This window comes from Ochotona curzoniae, unplaced genomic scaffold (assembly GCF_017591425.1).
Source record: "Ochotona curzoniae isolate NIBS_2020 unplaced genomic scaffold, NIBS_Ocur_1.0 contig_2235, whole genome shotgun sequence".
Classification (NCBI taxonomy): domain Eukaryota; kingdom Metazoa; phylum Chordata; class Mammalia; order Lagomorpha; family Ochotonidae; genus Ochotona; species Ochotona curzoniae.
In genome coordinates this window covers 1,637,106-1,648,431 of record NW_024465384.1, presented here as the reverse complement: position 1 = coordinate 1,648,431, position 11,326 = coordinate 1,637,106, and the positions used below count along the sequence as shown (strand labels likewise).

General features: G+C 52.9%; 1 protein-coding gene across 1 annotated transcript in view; it reads left to right on the top strand.

The window, feature by feature from the left end:
- Positions 1–361: 361 nt before the first annotated feature.
- B4GALNT3 (beta-1,4-N-acetyl-galactosaminyltransferase 3) overlaps positions 362–11,326 on the top strand; it is a 76,689-nt gene continuing 65,724 nt past the window's right edge. The window contains exon 1 of the mRNA XM_040972241.1: positions 362–530. Coding sequence (XP_040828175.1) covers positions 362–530 — 169 coding nt within the window. The remainder of the gene's footprint in view (positions 531–11,326) is intronic.

The window sequence follows — 11,326 nt, the reverse complement described above, 5'->3', positions numbered from 1 at the left end:
CAGGCAGGCACTCCGGGCAGCCTCCCTCTGGGCAGCGGGAGAGCGCGAGCGGGGCAGAGGGAGGCAGCGAGCCGGCGACTGGAGAGGCGTGGAGAGCAGAGCCGGGCGCCGAGGAAGCTCGGGGAGGAGGGGCCGCCTCTGCTCCCCGAAGGGATCTGCGAGGCGCCCCGCGCGGCCCTGGGACCCTCGCGCGCTGAGCATGGGCCGGCGCCCCTCCGGGAAGCGGCCGGGGAAGGTGGCCTCGGTGCAGCCCTGAGGCGCGGGGCTGCGGCTCGGGGCGCCCACGGCGCTGGGCCTGGCCGGGGCGGGGGGCTGGGTGCGGAGCAGCCCGCGCTGGCGGCGGCCGCCTCGGCGCCGCGCCATGGGGAGCCCCCGGGCCGCGCTGCTGCTGCTGCTCCTGCGCCCGGCCAAGCTGCTGCGGAGACGCTTCCGGCTGCTGCTGGCGCTCGCCCTGGTGTCCGTGGGGCTCTGGACTCTGTATCTGGAGCTGGTGGCGTCTGCGCAGGTCGGCGGGAATCCCTTGAACCGGAGTAAGTAGTGCTAGGGTGGGGAGGAGGGTCGAGGGCGGGCGCAGGGGACGGTAACCCCGGGGCGCCCGCGCTGAGCGGGGGAGACTACGCCGCGGCTCCTCCATCCTGCTTTCCGACTCGGCTTCCCCTCCAGGTGCCGGGCGCCGCCCCGCGCCGCCGCGGGGAGAGCCACGGAGCCCGAGCGCCGAGTTCCCGAGCCCCGGCCTTGCCTGCCTGCCATGTGGGGCCGGGACATCCTCGCCTGTCCCGGGAGAGATGCGCCCGGAGAGGCGCGGCGCTGTGGGAGACTTGCGGTCTGCCGTCCCCGGCCGCATCCCTACTGAGGTCGCGCGTTCCCGCGGTGGGGCCCAAACTTTGCCCCCAGTCGGCTCGCTCCCCACCCCCACGTCTCCCTCCGTCCGCGTCTCCCGGGCTGCCTTTTTAACAATGCCTTGGAGAACCACCTCTCCACCCTCTTCCCACGCATCCTTCCCCTCTTCCTCCGGATCCCTCAGCGTCCGCCCCTGCCACCCTCATGCTGGTCTTCTGAGGCCTCCTTGGAACCGCTGCAGAAGGCACCAAGTTCCCCAGATCTGCTCCGGGGTGGGGGGGGGATGTGTGTGTGTGTGTGGGGGGGGTGCACACGGGCCGCCCATGGGCCGGCTGTGCCTGGATTCCCGCTTGCTGTTGCTATACCTTAGTCCCTCCTAGGAAAGCAACGGCATTCCTCAGCTTGCCTTTTTTGGTTCAAGAGGCGTGGGTATCCCAGGTGATGTGAGAGACCTCACGAAGTAAACAAACCCCAAAACCAAACCTGGTGTCAGGGTCTACGCTGAGTGTGATGGCAGGGAAAAGGGGGGGAAGAAATGCCCTTCCAAACCCGAGGAACCCGCTGGCCTCCCTGCGTGCCTCATTCCCCCCTTGCTGGACCCTGGGACTGTAGCATGAAATTGCTGTACCCAGCGTTGGGTGTGGTGCCCAGCCTGTCTCCTCTGGCCAAGAAGGAATGACTGGGGACAGGTTGGAGCTATATATTTATGGTCTAACCACTCGGTGTGTGGCAGTGGAAATAATTCCTGCTGTGATCTGGGAAATGGGGGTTCCGATCTTAGCTCTGCCACTCATTTCTCCCTCCTCCTCACGGGGGAGGAGGTGTGGGGGGGACTCAAGGGAACATGCTGAACAATGCCCAGGTGAAACGGCCTGTGACGTTAAGAGATCCTCAGATGTGTAGCAAAGCCACGTCCTGGGAGTGTTCTCAGTCCCAGAGAGAGCCCTGCACAGAAGGGTCCTTTCCGATGACAGCCACCTGCTGGCCCTTCCCTCCCAGAGTTCTTCTCAAAGACAACAGGTGCCTCTACTTTTTCACAACACTCTAGCCCCCTCATGTCCAAGTACAGACGGGAAACCTGGGAGAAAGATCTTCCTGTGTCGTCCTGAGCTCACCTCTCCTCGGTGTAGCCATCAGTGTGTGTGCACGCGCGTGCGCAAGTGATGGGCAGTGCGATCCTCTGCACAAATGAAAAACAGAGGGAGTTGCTTTGTGGCCCCAAGTTGGTGACCTTCCTCCCTCCCCCTCTTCCTTCATCTCATCTCCGGGACCAGGTTTTGGGGGGCTGTGGGAGAGGAGTGTCATCCTATCATCCCCTGGCTCCTGTTTGCCTTCGTCATTCCGAGCCACTAGTTCTTGGGTCTTTCCATCATGGACGAATCTGATGGCATGTTCTGGGTCTTTGTTTCCTTTTCCAAATGAAAACTTTTCCAGGAAAAAAAAAATGTATGCCCACAACTTGGTCGTTTGGAGCAGGCTTGCTGTGTCGCTGGTGTTTGTTTTAACCAGAGGCACAGCCTGGCCCCTGCCGGATCCCATGCCTTCATCTTCTTAGCGCGTACGAACCACAAAGTCCATCGGCCATGCAGGGCGGTCGTGACACTGGCCGTGACCTCTTGAGTTCCAATCCCTCCTTGATTTACCTGAGGAGGAATTTCACACGGTGGCTATGATGTGTCTCCATCACTCCCATTCTTTTTTATGTTGTTGTCCTGAAGCCTAGACAACGTTTATCAGAATTCCCTCTTGTCCCATGGATTGTACTCCTAGTTTAGAGGGGAGCCTCTGGAGGGGTCAAGGAAGGGGGCTGTGCCCACTTCCTCCTGTGCGACAAGGGGAATGGCCTTGCTGCTCCCAGGAATGCACTGTGGCTTTGGCCAAAGCCACCAGAACCCTGTCTTGGCACTGCTTCCCAGCCAGCCACCCTGTTCTTCTTCTGAGCAGGCTCTGCCAGCTCACTCCACCACCAGTTTGCCTGTCGTCGGTCTGGCCAAGCTGTATTCCCTAAAACCTTTCATTTGCCTGCCCCTGGGTGAGTGGCACAAGGATCCTGCTTGAAGAAGTGTGTGGAGAGATGGCGATCACTCTGGGGTGGGAAAGTAATAACAGGGGAGTTAGCTTCCTGCCTCGTCCTCGTGAAATAACCCAGTATTTTAAGATGCAGATGATGTACAATTTGGGCTCTGTATGGAGAAAAGGATATGACCACAATTGGAGTGGCTTTGGAGAAAAACAACCAAAATCATTAACAAATAGAAAATGGGTCCCCTGGATAAAAGAATGAGGTCCGCTCACTCGCTCATTGATGCGAGTGTTGATTTGTGCCTGTCTCACACGGGGTATGGTGCTGGGTCATTTGGATGTGATAACGAGGATATGGCTTCTGCCCTCAAGCCAAGCTGCTCACATGAAAATAATCATACGATACTAGTTGTGTTTTTCAAGTGTAGCACCTAGAGGTTTCTTGTGACACTTCTGAACATGCGGCACCATTCTATTGACTTTGAAATGTGTATATACATATTGTTTGAAAGGCAGATTTTTTAAATGATTTATTTATTTTCATTGGAAAGTCAGATTTTTATAGAGAAAGATACAGAGAGAAAGATCTTCCTGGCTCTCTCTCCAGGTGGCCACAATGACTGGAGCTGAGCTGATCCGAAGCCAGAAACTTCTTCCAGGTCTCCCACGCAGGTGCAGGGTCCCAAGGCTTTGGATCATCCTCTGCTGCTTTCCCAGGCCACAAGCAGGGAGCTGGATGGGAAGTGGAGCAGCTGGGACACCAACTGGTACCCATATGGGATCCTGGCACATGTAAAGCAAGGACTTTCGCTACTAGGCTACTGTACCTGACCTTGTCCCATCAACTTTTAATAGTCCATTGAGGGATCTAGAAGAGTTGTTGGTAAGATTTTGATAGATGCAGAAAGAGGGACAAAAGAGCAGCAGCCACGAAGACAAGATGAAGGACCACTGAGAGCTGCACTTGGGAGACAGGGTCATGGGGGTGGTGGGGATGGGATGGCACTGTTATGGAAGGCTTCTGAAGGCAGGCTTTATTGGTGCCATTTGTTCTAGAGAAAGCAGATAACCATTGAGAGGTTCAGAATAGGTTAACACCGTGGACTATCGACATATCTTGGGGTATGGATGAGGGGTTCTGGAACAGTTCCTGAGGGTCTCTTGCTGTGCCTTCACATTAACCCTGTAGCCGCTGGACTGTGCCGTTGTCCTGGGGGCAATTGCTGTATACCTACTCTCTCCCAAGTATTTCAGTATTCTTATATATAGTTGAGCTAGTATATACTGGTTGAAAAGTGGCCCTGGGAGCAAAGTAATATTGAAAGTTAAAGATTGTCCATTGTGGCAGGTTTTAACAAGCCATACCCATTTGTTCGAATTGGATTAACCAAGGTTCTGCCTGAGGCAGAGGTCTGAGCTGAAACGGTTTCTAAGTTCTTTGCTTTCTAAGTGACCTGCTGCTGGGGACCGGCTTAGTGCCAGAGCCAGACTGTGACTTTCAGGCATGAGACCAGAGGTAAAGGGAAAACAAAACAAAACAAAGAGACAAGAGAATGTTCTAGTCTCTTCTAGAACTCTCCAGGCTGGGTCTGACATGTTCTCATGTCAGTGTGAGCTGAACCCCGAAGGGATTCCCAGCACAGGGCTGATCAGCGATGTAGCGATGTTGGCTGCCAACAGACACCTTGCCTTTCATGCTGTTCATTGTGATCCTGTCGATGTCAGGCAGGCACTTGTGCACACACGGTCCCCACTGCCATTCCAATGGGAAAGGACAGAAACACTCCGTGGCAGAGGTAACTCGGGGCAGAGGTGTAATCTGAGATGCAGGCGAGGAGCAAATGAGACAGATGTGTGGGTAGAACGGGGATAGAGTGGCTTAGGGTTTAAACTCAGAGCAGAGGCAGGCTCAGAGTCCCGTGGGCTGGGGCTGTATTTCCCAAGCCCTGGTGGACTGGCCTCTCTTTCTCATGAAATCCCTTCCTGACTGTTTTTCCCAGTGCCCCATTTCTCTCTCTTGTCACTGACCTGCTCACTTGGCTGCTGGCTGTATCTTCAGGTTGGTTTTGAAGGCCTGGGTACATGCAAGGCATTCAGAGAAGTACTTACTGGTTATAAATGGCCAGCTCTGGATTTTTAAAATCAGCTGATGTTTTCCACTGGCAGATACTCTGTTTATCAGTGACCGACCCAAGAATAGCACCTAGGAATTCTTGTTCCCTGTACCATAAAACAGATAAACAACAATGGCCTTTGCATTCGAATGAACAGATAAGGACTCAACCAATAATACTTTTTTATTTGTGTGCTTTTCTTGGGGCCCACCACCATTGGCACCAGGAATACAGTGTTTAATGGTAGGTGACCTCGCTGTATGCATTTGATAGCTGTCCTTCTGGCCTGGCTCTCTGCCGTCCTTGCCCTGGTGTGACCAGCAGAATTGCAGCACCATGGCTGCCATCTTGGTCTTGTTCCCTCTCCACTGACCCCTGTACCCCTGGCTTGGGCATCCCTGGGTAAGCCAAACCCGGTTCTCCTGCCCAGACAGTGGTTGCTGGAGTCGCCTGCCACTCCCTGTCCCTGTGTGGGTTTAACTGCTTTGCAGCCCTAAGGTCTTCTAAAACCACCCGCTCTGTGTTGGTGTTGGGGAGTGGCTGCTAGGTGTTCTGCAGTAATTTTCCAGGCCACAGAGCCGGGTCTTGCCTGCTAGCTCCTGAGCTTTATGGAGCAGAGCAGCCCTGAGCAGCGCAGTCGCTGTAGCTGAGTTTGCTTTGGAAGGGGGCCTAGAGGCTGTTCTTGGAGTTGGCTGCTCTCGGTCGAGGTCTCGCCCGAGTTCTTCTATAGAAGTTCTTCTAGTCTCAAAAGCTACTGTCTCATTTTCCACAAACATTTTTCTTTATGTAAAGAGGATGAGGTCTAAACAAGGTGAACCACGTCTGTGAAGTTTTCAGAGAATCCTACTTTTGCCTTGGGTGATTCACTAAAATAAATAATTTGTATGTTACCCAAAACAAAAAAATGCTACTGGAAGAGGTGGGCACAACTTGAGCGGTGTACCTAAATAATGGGGCACTGAATATATTGTGTATTCTGAGCCAAGCACTCTAAGGTTGTAAAAAGCGATGTTTCTTATTTTTGTAATTTTGATTTCTTTTTCTGCTAAATGTTTTACATCTTTTTAAGAAAAAGATTTATTTAGTTAGTTGAAAGGCACAGTAACAGAACAAGAGAAAGGGAGAGAGATCTTCTATCTGCCAGGGCTAGTCTGACCTGAAACCAGGAGTCAGGAACTTCTTCCGAGTCTCCCACGTGGGTTAGGAGCCCAAGGGCCTGGGTCATGATCAGGGAGCTGGACTGGAAGTGGAGCACCCAGGATTCAAATCAGTGCTCATCTAGGATGGTGGCCGCCTAAGCTGTGGCTTTACCTCCTGTACCTTGGCTCCAATGTGAAAAGTTCTCAATCTGGTCGACAGTTTAATTTTCTGTTATTATTGGTTACATTTTTTAAACTTGTTTCCTTGACAGCTAGAGAGAGAGAGACAGATGCAGAGGGCGTGTGTGTGTTCCTAATCAATGGTTTGCTCCCCAAATGATTAAGACAGCTGGGACTGGGCCGGGACAAAGCTGGGAGCCAGGCGTTGAAATCAGGTCTCTCACATGGGTGGCGAGAATCCAATTCCTTGAGTTGTCACTGTTGCCTCCCAGGTCTTAAATAGCAAGAAGCTGGGATCAGAACCCAAGCACTCTAATGTGAGGAATAGGCCAGGAGCCTGTGAGTTCATCTGGAGCTTCCACGTGGGTGGCAGCGGCCCAGGTACTTGAGCCATCTCGTGCTGCTTTCCTGAACACGTTAACACAGGGAGCTGGATAGGTAGTAGAGCAGCCAGAACTCGAACTGATGCTCTGCACGGATATAGAGAGTGGCTTAATGTGCTGTGTCATATTGCTGACCCCTGTTTAGGCTGATTGAAAAGGTAATAACCCCCCATATTAACTCGTTACGTCTTTTTGTATCAAGACTTTCAAAAATTTGGATTTTTCTGATTGATCCTGGTACCTGTGCCACTGTTGTTAAAAACAGTGATCTAAATGCTTGGGGTACCACTGACACCTTTTTCCCCCTCTTAAGATTTATTTATTTGGGCCGTGCGTGATTCTGTTGGCTTCATTGCGTCACGGTGAGAAAATCTTTCCAAGGGCTGTTGGCTGACCAAGTCCACCTCAGTGCATTCATGGGCCTAGACACTTGCTGTAGAACTTGACCAGGAGAATAATGCAACCTGTTCTGTTTTCCATCCTCTGACAAGGCAGTGGCCTGGATGAGCTGGCTGTCATGACCACCATGTGCATCTGGGCGTGCAACTCACTGCACAGGCATCAGCAGCTGAGGAGGTCCAGTTGTGATACAGGTACTCCAAGGTAACAGTACATATATTGTGATTTTCCCCATGATTGAAGTTTCAGTCCAGCCGTTTAGTTAGCAAGTCCCCCCAGAAACCTTGCCTGGGTGACTTTGTTCATGACTTAGTTGCGTGTACTATCCATTGTAGGGTCAGATACAGGGTCTCATCTGCATTAGCCAACACACATACCGGTAAATGCAGCTGCCTGGTCAGTTCATCCCCTGTGTGAACTGCTGGGTGTTGTGGCCTGGTTGAGCCCAGCCTGCCACAAACCCAGCCCTTGTACATACCAGTGGGTGCTGTAGCCTAGTCGGGGTGACCCCCAATAACTCCCACCAGACCTGCCCCTAGCCCTGGTTTTTGCTTGTGGTGATATCCGCTGTGGCCTAGCCCTGTGTGTCCTGCATCCCATCTAGCTCTTGTGCACACCCATGGGTGTTGCAGCTTAGCTCAGCTCACCGTGCCCCCAGATCTGGCCCCCTGTATGCCGATCAGTGTTGCGGCCTTGGCGAGCCTGGCCCGCTGCAGCCCTGGTTCTCATACTTACCAGTGGGATCTTCAGCCTGGCAGGAGAGTGCCCGGAGATCCTCTATCAGGCCACACTCACTCCCGGATCTTGCGCCTGTCAGGGTGTAGGTGCTGTGGGCCAGCCTGACAAGACTCCCAGCTTCAGCACTGGTTAGCAGGTGCTGCAGCCTAGCCCAGCTGGCCCATATCCATTCTGACTCTTGTGTGCTAGCCCAGCCAGACCAGCCTGTCCCCAGTCCCAGTTCTCATGCTCAACAGTGGAAACAGTGGCCCAACAAGGGAGTCCCCGAAGTTCCCCTAGCAGGCCTGCTCCTAGCCCTGGATCTCATGTGTGCCAGCAAGTGCCACAGCTTTGTTTGACATGATCTGCTTTCTTAGTTCTGGCCTTTGCATGTGCTGGTGGGAACTACAGCCTGGTCCAGCCTGGTCCTCATTCCTGTGAGGGTCAGGTGAGGTCACGGTCCAGCCTGGCTCAGCCTGTCACCATACCCAGCTCTCTGGGCAAACCAGTGAATGCTGCAGTTCCAAAGGCAATCCCCTAATTCCCTTACAGGATCTGGCTCCGGATCTGGTTCTTGTATTCTGGTGGGTGCTGCAGCCCAACCTGCTGTGGCCCACCTCCTACTCTGACACTCAGGGGTAGGAACTTCAGCCTAGGCCAGCCAGGCATGCCCCAGCTCCAGCCTTTTGTCAGGTGACGCTATTTAGCTCAGCCCAGGTTTCCCACGTGGACGGGTTTCTTGACCTAACCCAGACATGCCCTGTGGTTCTCCCCCTCTAAACCAGTCCATCTCAGCTCCCTTGCCTACCTACAAGTGCAGCGGCCCGGTCTGTGGAAGACCCTGGAAGGTCCCATGGAAGACCCCTGTCAAACATGCCCTCAGCTGCTCCCACTCCAATTGGTCCCCACACCGCCTTCCTTGGGCAATCTGCAGCTCTCCCTGACTCCTTGCCTGGGGGCTAGGTGCCATGTCCTGGCCTGGCAACCTTTGCCTTCCCAGTATATCTTAGGGGGAAAAAAAAAGGCAACTATGCTGGCACACTGGTATAGTTAACACAAATTTGGCATTAACCAAGCGCAGAATGCCAACCAGCTATTGGCTGTTTTTTTCCCATCAGTGCAACACTTAACTAGGTATAAAGCAACTCTAGGCATTTGGCTACAGCTGGGGTAAATAAATAAATTATTTAAAGAAAGAAAAAAAAAAAACCCCTAACATTAAAAGGTGATATTCTTGGGCCTGGTGCGATGGCCTAGCGGCTAAAGTCCTCACCCTGGATGCACCGGGATCCCATATGGGCGCCAGGTTTAATCCCGGCGGCCCTGCTTCCCATCCAGCTCCCTACTTGTGGCCTGGAAAAGCAGTCGAGGACGGCCCAAAGCCTTGGGACCCTGCACCTGCCTAGGAGACCCAGAGGATCCCCTGGCTCCTGGCTTTGGATCAGCGCAGCTTCAGTTGTTATGGTCACTTGGGGAGTGAATCATTGAATGGAAGATCTTCCTCTGTTTCTCTTCCTCTCTCTCCATATCTGACTTTCCAATAACAAAAAAATAAATCCTTAAAAAAAAAAAAAAAAGAAGGTGATATTCTTGGCCAACCAAGGAAGCCAACACGTTGAGGGATGTGAAATTTTCAACTGTGATTTTGCAAATCATGAATGGCTGCAGAGGTGATAGAGTTACTTGTCAAGGTGAATTATTCCTGGAACTCTGGAATCTCCTAAGAAACACCTGCATCCTGTGGTGGGAAAAATCCTGCTTTCTGAAACACCAGGAAGCAAACGTGAGGTAGGAATGATCTTGGGGTTTTTAGAATTCTGGGAAGGGCAAGTACCTTAGAGGCATGCTGTTTACTGTCTACATGGAAGTGATAGGATTGGATTCCTGAGTTTTTGCATTGTAAATCTTTTCTTTTTTTTAAAAGATTTATTTATTTCATTGGAAAGGTAGATGTAGAGAGAGGAGGAGAGACAGAGAGGCAGCCTGGAGGAGGCCAGGCAGCAGCCCTACTCAAAAGAAGGTGCTGGCTCCAGGGATAGCCTCGACCATTGCAGTCATTTGGGGAGAGAATCAGTGGAAGGAAGATCTCTCCCTCTCTCTGTAACTACCTTTCAAGTCAGTCAATCAACCAGTCTTTTTATTTTTTAACTTGTAAAGATTTATTTATTTATTATTGTAAAGACGGATATATAGAGAGGAGGAGAGACAGAGAGGAAGATCTTCTGTCCGATGGTTTACTCCCCAAGCGGCCGCAATGGCTGGAGCTGAGCCAATCCGAAGCCAGAAGCCAGGAGCCTCTTCCGGGTATCTCAGACGGGTGCAGGGTACCAAGTCTTTGAGCTGTCCTCCACTGCTTTCCCAGGCCACAAGCAAGGAGCTGGATGGATGGGAAGCAGGGCCGCCGGGATTAGAACTGGCAACCATATGGGATGCCTGCGCATGCAAGGCAAGGACTTTAACCACTATGCTATTGCGCCGGGCCCAATCAGTCAGTCTTAAAACAGAATTTAGCAGTGGTATGAAGTGCCTGGCCGAGGCCCTAAGAAGAGACCAGCCTGGAGAGGGAGCAGAGCTTCTGGGAGGCAGCCAGCTCACTTAAGGACGGCAGTGGGCAGTGCTCCCATATCCCCGAGTGAGTGTCAAGGTTACAGGGACTTAGAGAAGGGAAGCTGTGGGGGACGGGGACGAGCGTACAGAGCAGGTTCCTTGCTGTTTTGCAGGGGAGCGTCCGTCTCCTTCCTCGTTTGCTGCTTGGCAGGGATACAGAGCCAGCCCCAGACTTTGCACTTTCTCCTTGGGCGTGCTCGGCAAAGAGGTGTTGGGAGGGGAGCTCCGGCTGGGCCTGGGGAAGAAATGGACAATGGCGGATTTATTTTTTTTTCCTCCCCTCATAAAGCTGGATTCCCAAACAGCAGGATCGTCAGAGAATGCCCCGAAAGGCAGATGAAAACAAACCTGTGCTCTCCCTCCCCTCCCAGCATATTTTGGGGCCTCCGTTAAGGCACTTGTCAAAGTCTGCCTTGCGTTATTTATGTCTGTGCTGTCCTCCCCAAGGAGGCTGGGGCAGCTTCCCCCTTCATCCACCTAGAGCAGAGACTGTTAACCCATTGTGGATCTCAGACACTTGTGAAGAAATGTAGACACCCCCCCCCCCCCCCCCCCGCTTCCCATAAGTTAGCCTGCTTCCCCTATAATATCGTATGTGCTGTTTTGGGGGCAGGTGCACACAGGCCCTCGAGTCACTTGGGTTCTTGACTGCTGCCGCTTTGCCTCTGCTCATCTGCTTTTCCAGTCTCGGGCCATTCTTGCCCTTCTGCCTGCCTTTCAAAACTCTGCCCACTCCTGTATGCCACCTCTTTCCTGTAGCCTCCTTCTGCTGTTTCAGATCCAGCTGACCCCATCTGTTTGGCAACTTTTGTTGTTGCCCTCGTGTTGACTAATATGTCAGCAGGCGTATCACTGTGCCTCCAAGCCTCTGCCAGTGTCTTCGCTCCTCCTTCCTTCATCATGGCAGTCTAGGGCAGGGCTGCCG